At 49.0% G+C, this 26,071-nt stretch overlaps 2 protein-coding genes across 3 annotated transcripts; both read right to left on the bottom strand.

The window, feature by feature from the left end:
* Positions 1-3,449: 3,449 nt before the first annotated feature.
* ppp2r5eb (protein phosphatase 2, regulatory subunit B', epsilon isoform b) lies at positions 3,450-20,597 on the bottom strand. Of its 2 annotated transcripts, none has more exons than XM_084438540.1 (14): positions 20,254-20,597; positions 16,833-16,996; positions 7,764-7,960; positions 7,564-7,665; positions 6,778-6,870; positions 6,225-6,355; positions 6,043-6,102; positions 5,617-5,725; positions 5,350-5,403; positions 5,194-5,244; positions 4,839-4,958; positions 4,273-4,400; positions 3,852-3,953; positions 3,450-3,652 (listed from the first exon to the last, which is right to left on the bottom strand). In XM_084438540.1, exons 2-14 carry the CDS (start codon positions 16,987-16,989, stop codon positions 3,553-3,555), a joined length of 1,404 nt encoding a protein of 467 aa, XP_084294666.1. In that variant the 5' UTR covers positions 16,990-16,996; positions 20,254-20,597; the 3' UTR covers positions 3,450-3,552. The 2 variants fall into 2 exon arrangements, with proteins under 2 accessions (XP_084294666.1, XP_084294667.1); XM_084438541.1 differs by having other exon boundaries at positions 16,833-16,993.
* Positions 20,598-22,104: 1,507 nt separating this feature from the next.
* wdr89 (WD repeat domain 89) lies at positions 22,105-23,376 on the bottom strand (the record flags this gene model as incomplete). Its single annotated transcript, XM_084437695.1, has 1 exon — positions 22,105-23,376. One exon carries the CDS (start codon positions 23,374-23,376, stop codon positions 22,213-22,215), a length of 1,164 nt encoding a protein of 387 aa, XP_084293821.1. The 3' UTR covers positions 22,105-22,212.
* Positions 23,377-26,071: the final 2,695 nt, after the last annotated feature.

Raw genomic sequence — 26,071 nt, 5'->3', positions numbered from 1 at the left:
AGAGCCAGGATAAGACGGGGGAAGAGAGGAGTGACAGACATCACAGTGAAGCCCATCTCTGGAACGAGAGCCTCTACTACTGCAGCCCAGCACTCCAGTGAGGAGGTCCTTCGGTCGAAAACCCTGAAATAGAACATTAGGCTTGAGTGAGGTCCTCCACCTGTTAAGCAGAGAGAAACGTCCACTTGGTAGGGATGGCATTCAGTTGGGGACCTACCTGCAATGGATGAGTCTGGATGATGTCTGAGCCCGTGTAGACTTCAGAGCCCCTGAGACCTTCAGCCTGGAGAGCGTTTCACTCCTCCTCCTCCTCCTCCTCCTTGTCTGTAGGTCCTGAGTTGTGCCTCCTTCTGCAGATCCACCTGGTCATCCTCCTGTTCAGTGGAGAGTCTCCCCCTCCTGGTCAGGATCCTCCACTGCAGATCACTGCTGATGCTGCCCGGAGAAAGCGCCTCAGGGCAGGGCTCAGTCAGTTCGTGATGAGGGAGTAAGAAGAGAACGACGCCTTTGTTTTTCCGCTCACGCTCTCTTGCGACAGAGAGGCCCGTCAGTCATGCATAAAAATTAAATAAAATAAAAAGTAAAATTAAGCGAAGACAGAGTAATGAACTGTGTGTAGAGAGCCGAGTGACAAGGGAATCAGACATGTCAGCATTATAATTACTGAACGACGACGCCCTCAGTGTGCCGCAGCCTGTCCATGTCAAGTGTGCACTGAGAACCAGAGAGGTCTTCCAGTAACTGGCTTGATGAAATAGGAAAAAGGTGTGTGAGTGTTTTAAGAACTGCCCCCCTCCCTGTCTCCAAAGGTATTACCCTGTCAGACCCAAACAAGGGAACAGAGGCTTTGACAACGTAGTGTCCCTGGATATTCAGCCACAACAGTCCTCTTTCCGCTCAACTGCCCGATCCGACTAAAATCCAGCTAATTCCTAGTGGATTAGGCCAGGAGAATACAGTTCCGTTGTTGAACATGGTTTACATGGTAGGCTACAAACGATTGGGGGGGGGGGTAGAGAAGAGCCCCACTTAGCTTAGAGAGATCACAATCACAGGGCGACAGCATCCACAGGCCCTTCAACTAGGGCAGTGTACAGCAGGATGGGTGACAACATAGAGATCTACCCCAGCTCTGCCTCAAAACCAATAGTCTATGTCGTTTTTAAACAGTAGGAAAACCCTAAATGAACTCGACGTGGCTGGTTCTGGGTCCAGCCGGGAGCTTACAGCCTCCGGAGAGAGGATTAAGCTCTCGGTCTGTCTCATTTTACCAGCCCAGCAGTAACTACCGTCACCCCTATCACCTGTGGTCCCTACATTAGCCTTGAACGAACGTGTAGGCTATATACAATCAGCATCAATAGTTATAACAATTCAGGCAATTCCATTTCATTAAGCACTGGTCTAGTTATTTGCATATTCATTGACATGCCTCGACTCAGTAAAAGAGCAGGAATTGTATATCAAATAGAGCACCTACAGCAAGAAACTGCATGGAAGTTGTCTCAGAAGTGGGAACTTGCTGCCCTCCTGTGGCACACCGTTGTACTCAATATGGTCTTATAAATGGACTTTACAACTCTCACCAACTTGGTCCGTTTCCACGAATCACATAAACGCATGGACACACAAATAATGTGCAGACTGTATCTAACAGGACATAATGTGTAGACTGTAGATATGTAACAGAACATGTCCCATGGGGAGAATAGTGAGATGGCTACAGGTTGCTGCACATCTGTCGATGTCTCGCATGGCTAGCCAAGAGACAGCAGGGATCAATTAGTCAAGGAGGACGCAGCAACTCTATAGTAGCTAAGCAGCAATCAAGATCACACGTTTCTCTGTCACATCCATTCGACCCAGACTCCCTCTTGCTCTCTACTGCACGTGCTGTCTCTCTCTCTCTCTCTCACACACACACACACACACACACACACACACACGCACACACGCGGACAATAAAGCAATTCAGCATCTAGGCTTTATCACAAAACAGGTTTAATTTAATATCTCTTTATTTTTTAAAATAATTAAACATTTGTATTTCTCCAACCCTTTTTTTCTTTTTAATCATATTATATCTGGGCCATCCTAAAGCACACATTAATTCTGTAAGGGGTCAACAATGCTGAACTTACTGTAGATCTGAACAGGGCATCACCTGCTCCATGCCCCCCCCCCCCCTTCCCTCTCCCCCCCCCCCACCCCAACTCCAAAACAAAAAAAAGATCTGATGGTCAAAGAAACGTCATCAAAATATCCAGAATGAGATAAAAACCAAGACGGAAAACAAAAAACAAAAAAAACAAAAATGAGAAAAGAAAGAGGGGAAACACTATCATAAATACCAGGAAGTCTTGTTCCATAATACCTTTTTATATACGGCATACTCCTCGACTGTTCCTAAGCAAAAATATAGGCTAACTTACTACAAGATACAAGATATCAGTGTACTGCATTCAATAACAATATACAGGTTCTGTAATACCGTGAGGAGCGCCGTCGTCTCACAGTTTCGGTGCTCCTCCGACGGCGCCCGGTCGTCGCCGTCGTCGATTCGTCTGTTCTGCGTGGGCCGGACGGGTACCAGTGCCAGACTGATACCAGGGGCAGCCTGGTACGGCGAGCAGGGGGGGAGGAGGGGGGGCAAGAGTCCACAAAACCAAAAGAGATGGAACTTGAACTGACAGAAACCAACCGATCGTTTGGGGAGAGCCAGGTGCGCACAGAGAAATGAATAGAAACCATGTGGAGGAAGGGAGGAGGTGTGAGGGTGGGTGGGGGGTATATGGAGACCTTCCTGATCCCATGTCTTTTCTTTTACTCCCTGTACAAACAGGCCCTTTACATGAATGTCTCTTGGAGGGGTGGGATTCATATCCTCTTGGCTAACAGGTCCTAGCTTCAGCATGGAGAGGCAGGAAGGATACAGTAAGAGGGTGGTCCGTGAGAGGGGGGAGGGGGGTGGAGCATCCTCTTGGTCGGGGCGGGGCCTCCGGGGGGGGAGGGCAGGGGGCAGGGGCCAGATATCACACTCAGTTAGGATGCACCACAGGAAGAGAGGGAGAAAGACAGCGGAGGTGGAGGAGTAGAGAGAGAGAGCAGGGGGTACAGAGCTGGAAAATGGGGTTGTATTCAGGAATAGGGGTGGGAAGTTAAAACAATCTAGCTTTTCTTTTCGCTGTTGATTTTTTTTTCCAAGAAGAGTTCATTTCATGTCCTACTGTCCAAAGTCTTTTTCCCCCCCAACACAAGTTCATTTTCTCATTTTCTATTTTTTTTTCTTCCTTTTTAATTTTTATTTTTTTCTTTCGCAGTAATATCAGTTTTAAGGGAAAAAGAAAAAGTTATTTACAGTGCTGTTGAAATAATGAAACAGACGTGTGAATCTACCGTAAAGTAAGTCGCACAATACAGAAAAGGAGAGAAAAAAAAACGGGGGGGGGGGGGGGGGGACCCAGAGTGGCTCCATGTCGTCCCAGAAGGCCGAGCGGGATCCGCGCCGCGCCTGGGGAAATGGGTGGGAGAGGGGGCGTGTCCGGCGCTTCGTTAAGTGGGGATGATCCCGTCGCTCCTAAGGCCCCTCTTCAGCTCCAGGTCCTCCAGCTTCTTCCACAGCTCCTCCCTCTCTTTCTCCTTCTTCTTCTCACTGTGAGGGGGGCACCAAGCCGGAGGATTATTGGAGAGGCAACTACGGGCCGAGAGTCACCCGATCAAAATCACCTCACGCAGTCGAGGAGCACAATGCCCCACAGGCTAAAGCGGACACGTTTGTGTGAGACAAAGAGCCTGTGAGTTTGTGCGTGTATGTGTGTAATAGCTGTATGATGTACGGAGGCTCGTCTTACCGCTGGCGGTCTGACTTGTAGGTCGCTGTGAGCTCATCAAACAAGGTACTGTTCATCTCCATGAAGGCTTTCAGTACGTTGTAAACCAACGCCACTATCGCCCTGGAAACACAGAATAAAAGCCTGTGTCAAGGTACAGTTGACACGGTTCAGGTAGGAGGACTTGTATAAGACGCAAACAGCAATAGCAAACCTTTTATTTTTATTTTTTTAAATCAGTGATTTCCACCTTAATATGCATATCAAGAAGAACAGCTTTCCGACAGGGAATGAGTGTGAATGTGTGTGTGACATGTTTGTGTTTGTGTGTGTGACATGCTTTCTGACAGGGAGTGTGTGTGTGTGTGTGTGTGTGTGTGTGTGTGTGCGCGCGCGTGTGTGTGTGTGTGTATGTGTGTGCGCGCTTAGGACCACGACTCACGAGTTCCAGTGCTCTTTGGAGATCCTGTAGAGGCTGGCGAACATAATGGGCAGGATGACGCTGGAGTTCTCCTCGATCAGGCTCATAATGTACTCGTTGTTCCAGTAGTAAAGAGCCCGCTCCGCCACCTAGAGGTGGGACGGTTGAACAACAGCATGTACCAAGAGAAAGTACAAAGAGTCTCTTGCACACCTTGATACAGTCTCAGTGCGTTGGCGGAGTACGTATAATAAAGGGAACAGAAGCACCCACACAGTCCTCACTTGCTCAGCGGAATCCGTTTAATACATAAAGTTTCGGTCGGTGACCTTGCGGGTAAATGGACTGCACTTATACAGCGCTTTCATCCAAAGCACTTTACAATCTTACAACCACTTTACAACCGCCGACCCTACGATCATTGGACGACCCGCTCTACCACTGAGCCACAGCCGCCCACAACAGTTACTCTCACTACCAGCGCCTAGGCATGTGGAAGACAACGGGACTACGAGCCCCGCAGACACATAGGCGTCCGCGGAGAAGCCGGCCGTTCCGTGTTCCGCGATACGTGTCGACGGACTGACCTGGAAGTGCGGGCTGGACACGCATCTGGAGATCTGCTTGAAGAGCGGCTCCTGGATCTTGACAAACTGCGTTGGCTCGATCACATCCAGGATCTCCTCCAGCTCCCCGAGGTACATCACCTGAGCAGAGGCGCACCAGGAGTTAACGCACAGCCAACGCATCCCTCGCCCCAACGCCCAGACACACTGAACACAGGGCTCGGCATGCATTCAGTCACTGACGGGGTGGGATCTGTGAGGTCACGTGGCGGCCATCGGCCTGTGTGGGTGGTGAACCCTGGGGGATAGCAGGGCCGGGCGGGCCAGACAGGCCATCAGCCAGCCAGCAAGACCGAGGGACACTGCTGTCACTCACCTCTTTTTGACTGCAGGTCTTGGGCCAGAACTTCAGCAAGCCCCTGATGACCTGTAAGAAGAGAGTTGAAGAGGGGAGGAGTCAGTCGGTCGTTACCGATTCCTAATTGGACGATGCCGTTCTGACCCCGTGCGATGAAGAGACGAGGTCACTTACTGGTTCTGTTAACGCTGGGTCTTTCTCTAGGAACTGTACAATGCAATACGCCAACTGAGGGAAAAAAAACAAACATTGTTTACGTTTAGATGACGACGTGTGACATAACTTAGCACAGCGTGCAAGTTCACCGCTGAAGTTCTATCATGAGTCACAAAGAATTCATTGGACAGAAACGAACGACACACGGATTCATGAAACAGACCGCTCCAAATGGGCCTACAGCACCGCACTCCACTCACTCCCACACACACACACTTACTTTACCTGTGCGTGGAAGAGGGACAGACTCCTGACAGTGTGGAGGGGGATCAACACTTTGACCAGAAACTGTTTATGCTCGGCTTTCAGAGGCAGAGCGAAACCATTGATTATGCTGCGAGAGAGAGAGAGAGAGAGGAGAGAGAAGAGCAGGGCTAAGCCAGGGCGGCAAATTACACATCTCGATACTAGTACATCCCGCTGCTAGAAGAGCTACTAGTGCAAGATCAATGGAGCGCAGACAACAATGGCTACATGCATTAGGGGTCAAGGCCGACGTAAATTACGCAGGTAGCTAAATAACGTTGTCTAACGAAATCAGTTCCATGCCCATGGCTTCACAGGCAGAGAACAGCGATGGGACTCCTGGTAGACGGCTACAGTGACCACGGGCCTCATCCGTGAGCGTGAGGTCAGCCCAGCACCACATACCTTCCCAAGATCTCCAGCAACTCAGCAACCCCGTTGAAGTGCTCAGTCTCATAAACAAAACTTTACGACAGAGGGGGAGAGAGAGGAGAGAAGGGAGGAGAGGAAGAGATAGAGGTTAGTGAAACGTAGGAGAAAGTATTGTGATGGCCGGTTAGCACTGAGGACGAGGAATGTTCTCTTACCGTAGAAAAATATTATTTATCTGTTTTCGTATAAAAGCCCTCAGCCCCAGGAATTTCCCGTAGATTCTGTGTAAGACTGTTTTCAGGTAGTCTCTCTCCCGAGGGTCCTCACTGTCGAAGAGCTCCAAGAGCTGCAGAGAAGGAGACCGAGGCAGAAAGGAAAGAGAGAGGCACAGAGAGACAAACAGAGAGAGGGAGGCAGAGAGAGACAGAGAGAGAAGCAGAGAGAGAGAGAGAGAGACACACAAACACACACACACACAGAGAGACGGACAGAGAGAGACAAAGGCACAGAGAGAGGGGCCGAGAGAGAGACAGACAAAGGCAGAGAGAGACAGACAGAAAGGCAGACAGACAGAGAGACAGAGGAAGAGAGAGCAAGAGACAGACAGACAGGCACACACAGAGAGAGAGAGAGAGAGAGAGAGAGAGAGAGAGAGAGAGAGAGAGAGAGAGTCGTCAAACCTCTCCGACTCTCAAAGTACAAAACTATTTGTAGTACATCTCCCAGCATCTGCAATAACATCAAGATTTTTTTTAAAGAATCACTTACCTGTAGGACAAATTTCTGGTCTATGTACTTTTTGGCAATGCTGGGCTGGAATTCCTGACTCTCCAAGAAGCGTATGAAGAACTCATACACCAGCTAGGAGACAAACACACACATAGAGAGGTGGAGGGGTTGACATGGTTGCACTCTAACCAACACAGGTGGGAGAATGGCCAGATTTGCACAGGGCGAGGGTGGGATCTGGAAGGTCGACAGGTCACAGCAGGGGTCAAAACGTCAGCGAAGGCACAGAGCAGGGGGCGTCATCACCGTTAGCAGTAGACACCGGGGGTAAAGCTTGGGTGGGCGGGCGCACGACTGGGGGGAGGTTTCCATCTGAAGATGGAGCCCGATGAGTTTTGGCTCTGTTGTTTTTCGGAAAGGAATGACATTTTTAAAAGGAAAGAAATAGAAAGAAAAGGTTTTACCAGGAAGATTCTCCTTGAGATATGCATCTCATTTCTAAAGGAGTCCTGGGAGGCAGAGCAGCAGGTGTACAGAGAAAGGGGTGTGAAGGAGAGAGGGACACTCGTACCTGTAACTGTGTAGCTCAACACTTCTAAACCCTGGGGCGCTCTCATCATTGCCAACACCTCGGGACGATTGGACCGTCGAGGGTCGATATTTGTTTTGTGGGTAAGCTTAGTGTGAAAGCTCATCTTTTGAGAGGTCTGCCGCTTCCTCAGGCGGTGCTCGACTGCAACGCCGCGTACAGGACGCAAAGACGCCAGGGGAGGAGCCCGGTAGAGGGGTGGAGCTTACACGGGTCAGCCCCGCCCTGTCAGTTACCTGTAAGTGCGGCCACGAGGCCTCGAGCGTGGGCTCGTCCTCCTCCGGGTCGAACTCGTTACTGTCGCTGGGCGGAAGGGTCCGGAATATGTTGTACGACACCTGGGAGACGGGAGAGTCAGTAGAGTTCACCGGAGAGGACGACATTGAGATTGCGAAGGCTGCGGAATATGTGTGTGTGTGTGTGTGCGTGTTCGTACCATCTTGACGACCTCCGGGTAGGCCTGTTCCGTCAGGTAGCCCCTGCTGACGGTCACGTAGTCCACCAGCTCGTTGAGCGTGGAGCGCTTGTACTCCTTCATCTTGAGGTCGGACAGCGTGTCCATGAAGTCAAACACAGTACAGCACTGCTGCAGCTTCTTCAGGAACAGCTCAGGCTGCTCCGGCGCCGGCACGTCTACACACACACACACACACACACAAACAGAGGGAGAAGGTCAGAGTTCATCAGTGCCACAGCCAAAAAATCTCATGGTGTGATGTTCCATGGAAATAGTCTTCTAGTCTTCAAAAAGAAAGTAAAAGAGAGCTGGAAGAAGAGACAGAGTGAAAGAGAGGGAGAGAGAGGAACAGAGAGAGAAAGAGAGAGGGAGAGAAACGGGTTGGCAGAGGTGAAGAAAAGGGGGGGTGGACTTGAACGACATGCCCAGACCCAACACCTCAGTACAAAACAAACATCTTTATCTGTCACATGGTGAGACACACACGCACATCACGCGGTGTAGAAGGCGAAACACACACACACACAAAATGGCTGGAGCATCCACCGATGAAACTTCTCTCCTGCTCTTAACCCAGTAGTAGTGACTCGCACACACTGAACGAGCTGGTGTCTCTGCCGCGCCTCACAGCGGTCAGAGGGGCTACGCAGAGTTCACGGCAGGGGCAACGGTGGGGAAATGCACATCGCTAACGCGGCTAGCTAGCTAGTTAGCCAATCCTCTGATCCTGAACACGCCGGGCGGCCCTGCTGTCCCCGGGCCCAGCGAGCGGGCGAGCGAGCGTCCTGCTGTTTTGTAAGAGAGATAAGCCGCTACAGAGCCGGCGTATCAGTCCCTGTGCCTCCCAGGACAGGACAGGACGTGAGCTGTGCTTTGTGACCCTAAAGGTCCCCCGTCATTACATCTCAATGGATCGGACAGGGAGGGAAAGAGTGAGAGACAGATCCGTTGACGCGACCGACAGACCCACAGGCGACCTGCGGAGGTCGAGGGATGGCTAGGCGCCGTCTACGGCCGACAGAGTGGAGAGGTGCGGAAGCCGAGACTGAGGCTCTGTCCCGCCAGGAGGGTTACGCAGGGCAGCGCCGCGTGGGCGGGGCGAACGGAGACAGCGCCGTCTTTGTTTCAGCCGAGGGCCAGACCAGGTGGGGGAAACCACTGCCCAGGGCCCAGATAAGACACAGACCCCGGGGTCTATGGAAGCATGTGAAAGGCCTTACGATGGGCTATTCATAGGGCAGACAATCACACAGGAGAGGGTAATCCCCCCCCCCCCCCCAGGGAGTCAGAGGGGAGTCGGGGTAGAGCCTGGCCTAGCACAGACTCATCCTCACAGGCCCCAAACACCACTACCACACACGCACCATCGCCTCCGCCACACGATATCACATCCTCCCACACGCCATCGCACCATATCACATCCCTACAGACGATATATACAATATCACAACGTCCACACGCCATCACATCCTCTACATTATATATACAGACAAATATCACATCCTCCACACTATATATACAGACAAATATCACATCCTCCGCACGATATCACATTCTACAGCCATATATCACATCCTCCACACGATATCACATCCTACAGACAATATCACATCATACACACAATTGGGGCTGCACGATTATGACAAAAGATAATAATTGCTATTATTTGCTTCAAAATGGTAATTGTGATTAATAATTGTGATTAATATTTTATATATAATATTAATATATAATAACCAAAATGCTCCCAAATCACTGACGTTGATCCCTTTCTTGCTACTAACTCACTGACCTCGTTTTCACTCATTTTTTCACTACTCATGTACTCTTGTGACACTGGTCTTGACCTACTGCTATCTGTCTTCTCAGTGAAATTGAGCGGGAACGCATGTGATTGGTCAGACAGCATAAGCGCCTGTGATTCGTCCGTGTCCTAGCACACTCAATTCAAAGCAAAATTATTAATCACATTAATTGTGGCCTTTTGCGATTAGTTAATCGCGGAGGTCATAATCGCGATTTCGATTAATTCACGATTAATTGTGCAGCCCTACACACAATGTCAAGGTGGCTACACATACTTCAGCTCAGAGCATCCCTAACACACACGCACACACACGCAAAAGTCAAGCCTACACACATGCTACTCATCCATGACAGCATTGTAAAGCCCTACGGCCGTACATTATCTCAACCCCATACATCAGTGACTCCATCGAGGCATCGTCCACCAACAACAACACACCGCCCCGAAACGCCCCCGGACTGCGCTACGGCAAGCTCAGCCGCCTCATCTCACGGGTCAGGGCACTAGTAGGCCCCATCTCAAATCAGGCTCATAAAACGTGGAATGTGAAATAAATAACGCACTGTAGAACCATCTGGGGAGGGTGGGGAGGAGGGTGGGGAGGGTGAAGGAGAGCGAGGGGGAGAGCGAGAGAGAGAAAGAGGGGGGTCCGGCCTCAGCCTCCTCTATCCCAGCCCAGCCCAGTGCAGGAGCTGAGGGAGGAGGGAGCAGCATCTCCGCTCAGCTCCCCTGATAGAGAATACCAAGACTCTGCTGCTTAATTAATGTGGAGGAAGCTTAGCGTCTCAGAGAGACAGAGAGAAAGAGAATAAAAGAGATGAGGAAGAGAGGGGGGGGGGGAGAGAGAGAGAGAGCAGTTAAATATCTCTCCACATGAAGTATTCAACGTTAATTTCATAATCACTTAAACCTATTGAGCAGGGCCAGGGTGTAGCCCATGCAGTGTTCTCTCAAGGCCTTCTCACGGGACTCACCCAGAGGCCTCTGGGACGTTGCTAGACGGAGATCCAGCTCCAGGCAGCCGACTATTACTCACAAAACATCTGAACGGATTCTACCGGCATCATCTGTCACCGTTAACAACGTGACAGCTATAGTCTACCGGGCTCACTTTATTCACCTGCTTTAAAATGATAAAAGACAGGTTTCAAACCAGAGCGAGAGTGAAAGTGAGAGAGAGAGAGCGAGAGAGAGTGAGAGGGATAGGGGGAGAGTGAGGGAGAGAGGGAGGGAGGAAGAGAGAGCGAGAGAGCGAGAGAGCGAGAGAGAGAGCGAGAGAGCGAGAGAGCGAGAGAGCGAGAGAGCGAGAGAGAGAGAGAGAGAGAGCGAGAGAGAGCGAAGCTAGTCAGTAGCAGAGCAGCTGGGGAGTAGGAGGCTAGGGAAGCCTGGCTGGCAGCGCTACACTGCTGTGAGTGATGCTAAAGCTAACCGACACGATAGGTTGGGATTCACTTGAAGGTAGCCTAACGCCGATAGACACGGGGTGCACTTGCCCGGCAAGAACTGCCCTTGGAACTGAGGCACTTGGCACTTATGAAATAATCCTGACCCTCCGTGGGACTGACTGTACTTGCACTGCGCCAAACCTGTCCGTTCTTAGAATACACTGTTTAGCAACAGCACTTATGTTTTTAGAAGCAAACAAAAATTCAGGAAGTGACTGCCAGGTGATGGGTACACGATCCCCCCTCCCCCTCTCCCCTTCCCCACACACACGCGCACACAAACACACACGCACACACTGTACGTATACAGAAAGCCTGCCTAAGGGGAAAACCCCACTCTATAAAAGTGGCGTGTGTGACTGGGCGTCCGGGCTTGGGTTACGGCAGGAGAGAGTGAGCCACACCAACAGATGGGTCCAGCAGGTGACCAGCAGAGGAGCCTAAAGGTCGCCGCTAGACATGTAGGATATGCACCGCATGTCCGCACACACACACACCATCACAAACACACACGCGGGTCCATGCGCTGCCTTCAGCGTCTGTCTGTGGGAAATCTGAAGAAGCTGACCATGTCACCAGTGTTGTGGGGTGACGTGGATGAAGAGGTGATCGTGGCAATAATGACAACCGTGCGCTTTTCCTAACTGATAAGCTATGAAGAAAAACATGTTGGGCTTCACACGGTCACATAAGAAGGTAAACATTGCCCTAAGGATATACAGTATATACAGTATTAGCATAGAAGCAGCTGCAATGACACATGGGCCATTTACCAAATTACAACCACAATGAAACTTTGAAAACATCCCACATTGTCACTGTGCCTGCAATCATCCTCAGAAACAAAACAGGCAATCTGGTGAGAAGTCGCCTGGTCGACAGAAAGTGAGAAAACAAGAGGAGGTTCTGTTGCCATCTTTCATACAGTCTGGTGGATCGTATGAGGATGGTGTGTGGTTTAGACCCAGATACAGGGTGTGTGTGTGTGTGTGTGTGTGTGTGTGTGTGTGTGCGTGCCCGCGCCCAGTGTGTTCATGTCCACTTTGTCATGTTCTCCCCTCTCATTAAATGCAACACGCGGCTAGGGTGCCGTCAATCATTGACAGATTTAATCATCCTACGTAAACTTTGCTCTCCTCTCTACAGTAGTTAGCACTGTTGAATATGTCCAGCTTATTGTGCCTTTGAGGACTCGCCGTGGTCGGCACGGGGCGGCGGAGGGGGGGTGCCCCGGTGTGGAGGTAGCAGAGTGGCCTGGGCTGCTTTCTAAAGGCATCGGGGGGTAAACGTGGGCCAATCCGCACAAAGCCTCTGTTCACAGCGCCAGGTGAGAGGGCCGGCGTGCTCCCAGGATTCACATAGCAGGCATTCCATCAGCCATGGACACCACACACACACACACACACACACACAAACACACACACACACACACTCCGCCCCCCGAACAGGAGCGACGCTGGAGACACCTGCGACTTCCTTGACGACACATTCGCCGCTGCCACAACACCGTCCCCCAACGCCCCGTCTACAGAGCCAGAGGTGTAAAACAGGGTCTGGATGATCCTGGCTATAACCCTCCCAAACATGCGCTCACTTGTATGAGATTCATTCTGAGCTTCCCCTCATCGCTGCACTAGCGCTCCACAGAGACACAGATGACCACCGGACAGCCCTTACCACTCCTCTTCTACGAGTGGAGTAAACAGCCAGCCGCTTCAACCAGAGAACTTTCCATTCTCTACCTCTCGACACCCCCAGCAAAACATGTCCGGGTATCATTACCGTCTCCTGTCCATTTATACCTCGCTTCTCTCCACTCACACAGGCATACCAGCACACCAGGCCAAGCCCGGGACAGCAGGGCCCCCTAGCAGGCTAACTATAACCTCCTCCTCCTCCTCCTCCCACCCGGCCGCGAAGCGCGGACACTCACTCGATCAGGTTTTCGTCCCTCCGTTGGTTCCGCCGGCCAAAACAGTCGCTTCTGGGCAAAACTCTACGAAATGTGTCCATAGGAAGAGGCTTCGTTGTAGCGGTGGGCCCACGCTCCCCTGGCTGCTTGTTTGGAGCGAGTGGGAGTGGAAGTGTGTAAAGGGACACCTCCGGGATCGTGTTACCCCTGAGGGGAGGGCGTGCAGGGGAGGTGAGGGAGCGTTGGGGAAGGGGGGAGTGACAGTGTTGTACCTCCCAGCTCTCCTCCCCTGTCTTCATTCTATTTCTGCTCCCCTCTTTTTTTAAATTCTGCTCACGAGGTCAGAGACGGATCAGCGTTCCGCGCCGCGCGGGAGATGTCCGTGGGCGTCGCCCGGGCCCCGCGGCGGCGGGATCAGCTGCCCATCTTTCGCTGAGGGTTCAAAACCCACCTCTTCAAGAAGCACTACCAGGATGCTCTCTCTTTAGCACCCTATTGTATTTATATTTGGCTACTCATGCACTTTAGCTTTAGCACTAGATTATGCTCCTAGTCACTTCTTTAGAGGGGAGTTGCACTTGTGAGTTTTGGCAAGTAGTAGTACACTACCTACATTAAATGCAATTATTGTAAGTCCCTTTGGATAAAAGCCTCTGCTAAATGACTGTAGTGTAATGTAAAGCATCGCTCCACTGACAGAAGCCGACCTTGAGGTGAACAACGCTGCCTCCCCATTCTCCTTTTACTTTTCTCCCAGAAGTGTGCATTTGCACGACGCCTCCATGTGGCTTTCAGAGCGTGAGATTTGCATGTTTACACCGATCCTGGTCCGAATGCCATGTGGCTAAAAGCTAACAACAGCACACTTCTGTGGTGGATAGTTGTGATGCAGGCCAGTAGACTGGATGAGAAGAGGAGATGAGAGGGTTTGTCACGATCTGGCCTATCTTTGGAGACGCCGCCTCCTCCTCCTCCCCCTCTTCCGCGAAACATTAAGACTCCCTAATCTTTTCTCCAGGATCCCTGCCAGGCCGATCACAACTCTGTATCTCTCCCTCGCTTTCCTGCTGTCACTCTCACCAACCCTCTCTCTCTCACTCCTCGTCCCCGACTGTGGCAACACTTGGCAGACATCCACCAGATAAGACTTCCAAAAGTCACCAATGCAAGTCTGCACCCATCCATTAAAGACAAAATCATACAAAAATAATTTCTGATCGGTGTGCTGTCAGTAATGCACCAATGTTTCGCCATAATTATGGTGGCAACCAATTAAACTGACTGTCATGACCCTCTTTAGCTGTGTTCTACAGTGTTCTGTGCTGTAATGTGTTCTACAGTGTTCTACGTAGCAGTGTTACAGTGTTCTACTGTGTAGCAGCGCTCTACTGTGTAGCAGCGTTCTACTATGTAGCAGTGTTCTACTGTGTAGCAGCATTCTGTGCTGTACTGTGTTCCACGGTGTGTTCTACTGTGTAGCAGTGTTCTGTGTAGCAGTGTTCTACAGTGTGTTCTATAGTATTCTACTGTGTAGCAGTGTTCTTGCGTGTTGTAATGTTTTTCTGCTGCCGCTGCTGCTGCTTCATCCACGGTGAAACATTGGAGCGTTACTGACAGTAGGGATGTGCACGGTTAACCGATTTCTCGAGTACCCGAGTAGGCAATCTGCTAGTCGGAAAATAAACACTACTCGGTTAATCTAAAGGCTATACAATATGGCATGTTTTGCCGTGAAAGCGCGCATTTCTTAGAAGTCTGGTTGCATATTGTAGGCTTGGAGTTTTCAGAGTAGCCTAACGATAGGCTTAATAGGCTATGAGCTGGGCAGTGCATCCAAATTAAAAGGCTGCGTTTTTCGATTCCGATAGCTTCATGAAAACCTGTGGGTTATTCAATCTGATAAGTAATGCATCCAACCACACATCAGCTTTTAAATATGTTTATTTGCAAGGGCATGGACGAGACATGAAAGCACCGCCACGGTAATAACGGCGGAAAAAAACGTTTTCCCCTTCGAGGGGGCCGGGTTAAATGCGCTCTGTCTGGACGGTATCTTTTTTTGAGTAATCTTTTTTTTGAGTAATCGGTTACTCGAGTAGGATCAGGTTAGGTTACTCGGTTTTAAAATTAGTCGAAATTCCCATCCCTAACTGACAGTATGTATAGTAAGAAGATACATTAACAAAATCTCCAAATATCATAAAGGGTGCGTGTGTGGGGGGGTCAAACGACATTTTCAGTCAGTGGGTTGACAGACAGTACACACTACCTAGACCCTGCCTATATAACCAAGAGCATCTAAACCGATCAGGATACCCTTCCTACTGCTGCTCTTCTCACAGGCCTTGTTCCAACACATACAGACGAGACACATACTTCCTCCTTCCTACTGCTGCTTTTCTCACAGGCCTTGTTCCAACACATACAGACGAGACACATCCTTCCTCCTTCCTTCTGTCAGGGATCTGCAATCTCCTGCATCAGGCGCATCATTAACCAATCACGTTAAGTCAGAGATGTGATTGAGATGATCTCTATGGGCAGGATGAAGGAGAGGATGCATTCTCTGCCTAAGGGCATAGTTGTACACTGAACCTCTGCTGTTGTGTACATCGACGGTGAGAACGTGTTCTTAACTAGGCCAGCCACGTAGCCTAGGAGACACTTCCTGCAAGTTAATAAATCACTGGACTCTGAGATGTGCGTCTCCTTGGCGCACTCCTTCGAGGAGTTATATAACAATATGGAGATTGTATGTAAAAACTGTCACTTAAATGCAAAGTCCTCATGTCAAAACAAGGCACTGGGATGCTATCCGGCACCTGAATCAAATAACCCTGGATTATTATAGCCCAGATTTAGAATAAGGCCATGACAATGTGATGCTTGTACGTGTACTACAAGCGCATTGTATTGCCTCTGTGAATGAAATGCGCTATACAAATGAAGATTGATTTGATTTGAGTATAATTGACAGTGTACCCCACCATGCAGATCAGAGGAGCGCCTTTCGTCATGCAGGTGTTTACATAAGGACGTGGAAATTGGAGCGTGCGTCGGGCCAGAGCAGAGCTGCCCAGCCCCATCATCCTCACCGGAGCGTGGAGCACAGAGACAAACAGGCGTGTCACGCAGCGTGACTCTGCCCACTGCCGTTGTCTGTGACCGACCTCGGAACATCAGCCGCGCGCACGCACGCACGCACGCATGGTCAGATGATCAGGGCGGCGAAGACACCAGGCGACCTGGCCCTCAGCTCAGTGGCTAGTGCACTACTGGTGACTGCGTGACTCGCAGCGAAACACAAGAGAGCGTCACGCGCGTGAGCTCCCGCAGAGGCCGGGTGGCTCCTGGCGTGCGGGTCACGGCTACTGAGGGGACTGCCGTGGAAGCCACGCCCTCTAAGAGCTAGGGCCGCGCCCAGTTTGGGGCTGACGCAGTAAGCAGGTGGGAAGTGAGCAAGCCGGGCTCTGATTCCTGTCGGGCTGCATTCCGTCCCGTCACTTGGGTCTCTCCTTGTACAGAGACCCGCAGGAAGGATGTGCCCACCAATCAGCAGGCGACACACACACACACACACACAAACAAACAAACAAACACTAACATATTCACAAGGGCATGAGCCAAAGACTACGGAGACAACACACACTGACACACACACACACACACACACACACACTGTCAGAAAGCACAAACACACACACACACACACACACACACACATATATATATATATATGGGCTCAAGCTTTCATGAGGATCAAAGAGAAGTGAGCAGGAACAAGGCGTACTCAGCCACTCTCGCCGGTGCCAACCAAGCATGAACGGACATCAGCAGGTTAGTATTCACACTAGAGAGGGGCGTGACGGTCAGCGAGCCTTTACCTTTGAGCAGCGGCAGGGGCGTGAGCTCTATCGGTTTGCCCTGAGACCGGAATTGGGACGAACTCTGCGACCGCTTCTGCTTGGCCTTCCTGACAGACTTCCGTGAAAATCCGTCCACTTTGTCCACAGATGGAGGTGTGGTGGCTGCTGAGGACATAGCCCTGCTGGGAGAGGGAGAGAGAAACAGGTCTGTTTTAGTACCCCTGGGCGCCATCAATTCACAAGCAACATTATGGCGGCACGACGGGCGGCTCACGGCGTGCGCGCTGAAAACACACACACACTGTGCGCCACTGGCTACAGCGGGGCTACAGGAGCAGCTTTTCAGTGCTGTCATCTGAGCGCCGATTCTGAGAGGAAGCTGAGGAAATGTCCACTGAAATGCGCCATTGATTGTGTGTGTCCCCCATACACACTGATTAGGAGTGAAACCGGAAAGAAACCGCGGCACTCACCAGCAGCACAGTAACAGTCACAAAAGAGGCAAACAACTTATCTGAATAAAACCTAGACTAATGAGTCTGAATTTTGCCCTCTGTCACCTAATTAGGAAATTAACAATGGGATTTGGCTACTACCCAATTCGGTGTAAAGCACAGCTAAACCTTGTAGGCTAATGGTCTAATAGAAGGATGCTGGGTTAACGCAAGAATGCGCCCATCAAGCGCTCCTCATGTCATGCTGCGGACAAGAGTGGCACTGTTAATTACACATTCATATGCCTGTCATTAAGCTTTCAGCATCTTTGTGCTAGTGGAAATACAGTAGCCTACACTAGATAGTTACAGATAAACCACAGCTTATCAGTCAGTAAAAGTCTAGAAAGCAAACTTTCCTTACCAGAAAACTATTACGATTGTTGGCCATTCAAAACGTGTAGGCCTATTCAAATATTATACAAAGCGAAAGCGCATTCTTGCAGCGAAAGGGTACAATGCTTCAAAAGTCCGTTGACGCTGAGCCTCATGAAAACACAAGAAAAATGCGGATCTACAGTACGCATCCATGTCAGACACTACTTTGGACACTTACAGTGCAAAAGCCAAGCACACAGCAGTGCACCCGAATACTACACACTTACCTGTGCACAGGGGCACTAGAATCCCCCTGCTGTGTCACCATCAGCTCCTACTCACTCTCGCTCACCGGCTAATTGACTGACCAGACAGACAATCGTGCTCATGTTGCAGGCTCGGGTGCCGCTGCTACACATGAGGTAAAGTGCCACGGCTGGTCGGGCACACGGCACACAACACAAAGTCACCCCCCTCCCATGCTTCTTACATAAGAGGCCAGATGACATCCCCACAGGCCAGGGGGGATTAAAGACAGGGAGCGAGGGACTGAGAGAGGGGAGGAGAGGGAGAGAGAGAGAGAGAGAGAGAGAGAGAGAGAGAGAGAGAGAGAGAGAGAGAAAGGGTGTGCAACAGGAAGAGCGAGGGGAGCAACAGAAAGAGCAAAGGAAAGAGAGAGAAAGAGTACAGCTCTACAGGAAGTCAAAGATCAGCAGGGCGATGGCAGCAAGCTGGATAGGAGAACAGAAGCAGACTTGACCACTTTACACACGCGCACTCAAACACACACGCGCACGCACGCACACACACGGCACGCACGGGTCAAGAGGTGAGGGAATTAAAAAACATAGGAACTAAAGATAAAGATAGGGGGGAACTTGACAGGTGAGTGAATCTATCTCAATGCTGCAAACTGCCTGGCCGAATGCACAAGAACCCAACGTAAACTAAACTATGGATTTGCTGCATGCTCCTTCACAAAACAGTAATCTAGACCCCTGTCTTCAACATTCATGCACTCAGTACTAGCTGGTTTCGATAGTCAAGAAACAATAGACACAGCTAAAAGCAAGACCAACATGCATATCATCTAAACGTGAGGCAAACCCACAATGAACCAAGCCGAGGTCGCTGACACAAGCCTAGAGATAAGATGAGGGGGAACTGTGATTAGGCTTGAGCAGTACCTCACTCCCATCATAAAAAGGGGACTTTGGATGCTAAATGATCTTGGCTGGGACAGGACACATAGCTTTCTTAATGTGATATTCAAAAACCTTGAGAATGAGCCAGTGACACGCCAGACACATGCAGCCCACATGCACACCATGGTAACAGACACCTTTCACTTATGTTTGACTAGCAGGGTGGTTAGGCTAGCTCACAAAAGAAGTCCGACATCTATGGTTAGTCAGAAAGTTTTGAATTAACTTTTCGACAATCATCTGGTGAAACTTGTGCTAAATTTCCAGCATATCCTAGACATCATTGAGATAATTTACTAAATAGCATCAAATAGCTCTGTAAAACCAAATACATAAAAATATATTCTAAAGCCTCCACCACAACCAATGGTGGATTTGGGCCCATTGTAGAGACCCCAAGGTGAGCATCAGCAGTTATCCTATCCGTCCGATTACATTGCTTATTAGGAGCCCAATGGTTAAGTCTCATCACGGCACTTTAACCTTTTCATTTTGCAAAATGACCCACCCAAATGTAAATACATTGTAGGCTCGACCAGTGATATCAAATCAGAAACCTGGTCCCAATGCTCTTCCTGTGGCATGACAATAGATCGCTAACTAAGCTTTCACGCCAAGCACATCTAGTCAAATAACGTTACAAAATAGTCTATTACATTAGCTATCTAGGTAGCTAGCTAGTTAAATTGCTTACAAGTAAATAAATTGCATTTCAGCATTCTTTCATCTGTGTGGCTAGCTTCCAGGTGAACCACCTAACGTTTGCTGGCTGTATAGCCATTTCGTTTAGGTTGTCGGGCCTAGCGTAGGTCGCTCGCTCGAAACTTGACAGCGCGATAAGTCAACTGTATGCTACCGTTAGCTAGGCTCGCTACATGCTAGCAAGCTTGCTAGCCCAGCTAACCGATTCCCACCCAAGCAAAACATGATGTTCATTGTGTCTATCGTTAGCTAGCTGTATTTATCTTATAAAAACAATTGTATCTCAACCTTCTACATTAAATTATCCAGCAAACTGGGGTATTCAAAGAATCGTATATTGTAAAATATCACAATTTAGCTAGAGCAGCTAACAAGCTAGCTGCTAGCCAGAACGTTATCGCGGGTTAGCTGTCAAAGTTGACTATCGTTAGCCATCAAGACAGATCATCTTAGGATAGAAAACTAGATAGCTAATCGTGTCATGCAATGTATTACGATCTGCTATCTAACGTTAATTATATTGAGCAGCTGCATATCTAATTTTGCGTGCGTGTAAAAGATACCTGGCGGGACGTGAATAATCACACATCTCTAGCGAGAGAGGTGGCTAGAAGTAGCTAGGAAGCTAGCCTGCTGGTGGTCGTAAGGCTAACAGCTACCCTAGCTATCCTGGAACAAGCTGCAGTCGACCGACCGAGAGTGAGCCATATCGCACTTTACCTTGATCCTCTGTGATTCAGGACGAAGACGGTGGCAAGGAGTTATCCTGTGTTACAGAAAATATAAACTAAGCTGCTTCCAGTCCTTTGCGAATAGCCTTTCCAAGCAGCGGCAATAACAGCAGAAAAGGCTATCTTGGCCTTTTTTAGACAGCCAAACCCACGAGTACCTTTTACCTTCTAACGAAATAATCCTCCGACTCCCATTAATAACAAAATACGAATGTATAAAACGATAAAGCTGAGTCAATCACATTCCCTATTTACTTATTCAATAGCTTGCTTACTCCACACCCCTGTGTTTTTGTTATGTTCCTTTAGACAGTGTTTAATTTGGGGCTATATCTTTTCACCCTATTGTCAATATTACTGGGCTGAGTCCATGGCACACATAACAGAGCTACAATCTAACATGCTGCTGGATTTTGGATCTGTAGACGACGGTGGTTGGTTGAGTTGAGACATGTAAGCCCCATGGTTGGTTGCTCAACAACGTCCGTTAAAAGCGAGACGAGACGCTCCTAAAGATGGTAGGTTGAGGAGTATGGAAGTAGGAAAGAGATTGGGCAGAGGACAAGGAAGAATCCTCCCCGTATGGAATGAGGCGAAACCTGTCCTAGACCCAACCCTGATTTTGCCGCTGATTCCCACTTTATGATAATGTTATCAGAGGAATACGGTGCACTTCTCTGCGTGTGCGTCTCTGACAGGCACATCGGGCGGACAGGAGCGAGGGCTCAAATAACAGCTGGCTCTATTAAGCACTGAGATTAAACGATCGCTTTTCATGATGTACTACATCATAGCAAATGTTACATAACAACAATACCATCAAGATTACCTATACATGGCTTGAAATGGGAATCAAAATCTGACCCCATACGTAATTTTCATTCATGTAGGCTAGAGTACACATCAAGGAAAGGGGTGGAGAATCGGGACGCACTTGTTGGCGAGTTGTTCAAGAATTAAATAAAACAGATGACGCATAACGCCAAACATCTAATTAAAATGATGATGAAATTAGAAGTCTGACTGATACATAAAGTAACTTCCTATTACGCAGAACTTCAAAGTGTGATATTTCTTGAAATTCCAGTTTATGAACCACAAGTTCTTACTTTGCACCCCAACCAAAGTTGCTCATGAATGATTGTATCCTACAGAGATCACAATTAGCACAGGGTCAACACATGCAACACATTTGACAAAATTCAAAATTATCTTCTATATGTAATTGTGTGTATATTATGCACAATGCCTGTGAAATACAATGAGATACTATTTCTGTTGTTTACAAAGTGGAGGATTGAATGAGCAACTTTCAGAAATAACTTTTCCTTACCTTGAATGTGCCAACGTTTTGAAAAAAGTATAGAATATAAATGTGCTCTTTACAAGAGACAGCTGTAACTGTGAAACTAATGAACGCACAAACCACCATTAACAAGTTCAAGTTAATTACAGAAATTGTTCTGCTTTTACATCAGTGGTGGATACGAAGGGAGGAGTATACTGTGTTGATAAAGAAGTGGGTACTGTGTATACCTCTACCTTTGACTACAATGTTGCAGTATAGTACCATGTACAGTACACTACATTCATCTCAGGACACAGCAAGGCCAAATGTGATATGTGACACCTGTCAACCTGTCACCTAGTCGGTGACCAGTCCCCTTTTGGACTGCATGTGAGTAGCACACACACAAATGCACACAAGCACTTGTGTAAAACATTGTCTTGTAAAACCTTTGCTTTATTCATATTTAATCAAGTGCTATTTACATAAGATATTAGGTTGATGCAGTAACAAGAACCAGATTTCAGTTATTAAGAAAATTAAATTCGGTGTATCAAGAGGAAATTATTTATTTGGGTATGAAATTGTAAATTCTATAGGAAACATTAATAGAGATGTATTTGTTCTTGCAGCACTGAACTCAATCTTCAATGTCCATTATTAGTTGTCTGTGTCACACTTTTTCTCCCTCTTGTACCTATGCTTTTTATGTAGTCTAGATTTGAATTTCAATGCTGAGCCACTCTTCAAGGTGTCCCTCTTCCCCGATATAAGCTCCTCCACCCCAGGTTTCCACAGGAGAAGCTGAGCATCCTCTCCACCAGTGAGCAGGGCCTCCCCCACCGGGTCCCACAGGAAGCAGCGGACCGTGGCAGAGTGTCCGCCCTGGAGGGACTTCAGCAGACGCAGGCCCCGACCACTGCACTCCAACAGATGGAGATCTCCGCTGTTCTGACCCCCCACGACCAGCAGGCGCTGTGCCTCCTCCAGCCAAGCACCACTGACCAGGTAATCCAGGGGTTCCCCGCCGGAGAGCGGCATCACGCTCCGGGCGTCAGGCGTGCTGAAGACAGTGAGGGGTTCGTTGGTGTCCAGCTGGCCCAGGTCCCACAGGTGGAGCCCCTCGTCATGGCTGAGACACAGCAGCTGGTTCAAGTCCCTCCCTGCCCAGCATACAGAGCTAGCAGAGGAGCCGCTGTTGCAGGTAGCCAGCAGGGCATCCTCCTCTGCACCCAGGCTCAGGTCAAACACATTCACAAGACCATCGGTGGAGCCTGAGGCCACGCGGTCCTGATTCTGAGGGTGAAAGCGCACCTGTGTGATGTCATCACTATGAGACTCAGAGTACACCCCAAGGATCCCACCGCCGTTGTCCCTGGTCATGCGGCCGTCCCAGAAAACCAAAAAACTGTCGTCATCATCCACCTGCTCGGTTCCAGCGCACAGGACGACGTCGCTACAGCTCAGGTCAAAGCTGCAGAAGTGATGCGACGGGTCACTCCTGAACACCTGCACGGCCTCCGTACCGGGCCGGCGGACATCCCACGCCCTAACCGTCCCATCAGCTGAGCCTGAGAAGAGCAGGTCAGGGGAGGAGTGGGCGAAGCGCACCCCACAGAGCGAACCACCATGGCCCTGGTACTCTCCAAGCAGGCTGAGGTTGTCCTTACAGTGCAGACGGATGGAGCGGTTGGAGCAGCACACAGCCAGGACACCCGCAGCAGAGGCGGTCTGAAGGGACAGGTCCAGCAGATAGGTGGGCTCCTCTGGCTGGACACGGCGGAACAGAGACAGCGCTTTGAACTTCTCCTCCACATTCTCCATTGCCGCACCCTGGGAGTAGCCCACTGCCTACAGGACGGGCCAAACATTGATCAGCACAGCATCCTAAATAAAGCTGTCATGCCAAATCAACCCCACGGGCCCAGACTATGATGACGAACTAGCAGGCTGTTCACACAAGGCGTCTATTCTTACGGCGCCCTATCTACCGCCTCACAATCACGGCGGCCGTAAGAATAGACACGCCCGATATTATTGCCTCGCTGAATCTTGTTTGGGGAAATTCTGCTTTCAAAAACCAACCAACTCTAACCCTAACCTAAGACATTTATGGCTAACATGTGTATGCCCAAAAAACAACACTTCACAAAATAACACTCATAGCCCGTTTAGATTCACGGGGCATTTAAAAATACGACATTTGAAACCAAAACTTTTTATTATGTGATTTTCACATAATACGCAACATTTTGTACACACGTACTACTTCTGAATGTTACTTACCGATTTTTTTTAAGCACGCGTTCTGCCTTGTGTCACTGTGTTTACAATCCGATTGGAATACATATCTTCCAAGCTATGAGTTCCGCATTTGAACCAGCCTGGGCCTGTTTCTCCGAGATTTGGACAAATGTATATTCAGGGGGAAGGGGGTCCTCATTCCTACAAAATGACACCTCTCGTCCTTTATTTTTTTTAAAATTCTGAAATGAACTGACTGAAAATTTAGAGCGTAAATTATTTGTTTTATCAATTTGACCACCAGGTGGGAGTAGATCCTTTCTACCGGATTGTTTTTGTGCATGGCTGTAAGCTAGAACCATAGATAGCGTTTGTCGGGTTGTCCCTCCCTCCCTCCCTTACTCCGGTCAATGTTGACCTGCATTTCTCTGCTGGCACCAAAAGAGGCAGTAAATCCCAGCATACCAAAATAAAGAAGGACACCAAAATCAACTCTCCAATTTCCACTGCACAAGGAGGGTAGCAGTGAAAGTATAGGACTCCCACCCAGGAAATCGGGATTCAAGACCCGAAGGGGATGATTTTATGGGACTGTATCCCAAACCTCCATACGTTCATCCTTTCACTCCAACCTTTTCCCAGATAGCACACAGATATTGGTCCTCCATCGGAATCAGAGCAACAATCCGCTGGAGTGTTTCTACGTGGGGGTGTCTAGAGGGGCACCGTTGTTAAAGGGAAATGCTCGTTTTTGACAACCTGGACCTTATTTACGACATATTATAAGAAGTTTGACTCACCGAGATCACTTTGGTGTAGTTCGGAGGCCTGTAGAAGAAATTTAAAATCCAGCGCGAGCCAGTATATCCATGTAATGACGGTGGACGGGGCAACGAGAATGCAGTTTCTCAAAATCTATTTTCGGCCGCTAAACGGTTGTTTTCATCAATCAGATTGGATGAATCGACAGTTGAGATTCCTCAACGCGAGGCATTGTAGTGGTTTTCAAATACGGGGTCTTTAGCCTCTGTAATATGATCTTTACACGCCTTTCCCCACTTGCTCCAGCACGCATGCGCACAGGCCAGCGCGCAGACTGGCTATTCTCCGGCTCACATTCTCTGCGCTACGATCGGATTGTTGCTGACGAATGACGACGACAATATTCTCGGCACCAACAACGATCGTAGCGCAGAGAATGTGAGCCGGAGAATGGCCAGTCTGCGCGCTGGCCTGTGCGCATGCGTGCTGGAGCAAGTGGGGAAAGGCGTGTAAAGATCATATTACAGAGGCTAAAGACCCCGTATTTGAAAACCACTACAATGCCTCGCGTTGAGGAATCTCAACTGTCGATTCATGGACGATCGCGCTGGATTTTAAATTTCTTCTACAGGCCTCCGAACTACACCAAAGTGATCTCGGTGAGTCAAACTTCTTATAATATGTCGTAAATAAGGTCCAGGTTGTCAAAAACGAGCATTGCCCTTTAAACAGCTGGAGAATTTCTGCTGGCGAGTCGGTAGCGGTCTCCGAGCGGAATTCTACTCGCATTCGCACGCGCTGAATGAATGAACAAATGGGGTTCATATTTTTTGTATGAGTAGGTCATGGAATCCTTACTACAATTTACTCATTTGTCACAAAATCGGCAGATTCAATTTTGATTTTGATATAAGCGTTTTTGTGCAAAAATACCCCCATTGCATTTTCATTGTATTTTCATTGACATCAATAACCACATAGCTCAAATGTGGCTATGGCGTGTTTCCGTTGTTGCATTTGATACGATTGTTGCATTTGTTTTTCCCTTATTGCTGCTTGCAGCTAGATTTTATCTTTTGAAATGTTTGATTAAATAAATGAAGAAAGTCAAAATCACCATTCATAAAAGATGGATGGCCGACTAAAATGAGAGATGACCACTTTAAAATATCACCTGGAGCACTCCAGGGAAGCCTGAGGCACAAGTGGCGTAAGCACATGCGCACAATCATCACACATGAAAACCAACACCTGCAGGTTCACACTCACACATTGCTCTCTCTCTCTCTCTCTCTCTCACACACACACACACACACACACACACACACACACACACACACATACACACAGCGTTAAGGGTGAAAGAGAGCATTTTATTTCACTCAACATTCCTGAAATGGCTGGTTTTTGTTTTTTGTAAGAGAATACCAGATGGCCGAGAGAGGAGACTGAGTATACAGTGACAAGGCGGTCATTGTCAGGAAAACAGAAGGTGATCTCAGTGCTCTTCCAA

The sequence above is a fragment of the Borostomias antarcticus genome, assembly GCF_949987555.1.
Source record: "Borostomias antarcticus genome assembly, chromosome: 5".
Classification (NCBI taxonomy): Eukaryota; Metazoa; Chordata; class Actinopteri; order Stomiiformes; family Stomiidae; genus Borostomias; species Borostomias antarcticus.
This window is presented reverse-complemented; position numbering and strand designations above follow the sequence as displayed.

Coding starts and splice junctions, on each gene's coding strand:
- ppp2r5eb (XM_084438540.1), bottom strand. CDS start 16,989: ATGTCCTCAGCAGCCACCACACCTCCATCTGTGGACAAAGTGGACGGA. Junction 4,401..4,838: donor TGTCCAGCCCGCACTTCCAG/GTCAGTCCGTCG, acceptor TCCCACCTCTAG/GTGGCGGAGCGGGCTCTTTA. Junction 3,653..3,851: donor TACAAGTCAGACCGCCAGCG/GTAAGACGAGCC, acceptor CCCCCCTCACAG/TGAGAAGAAGAAGGAGAAAG.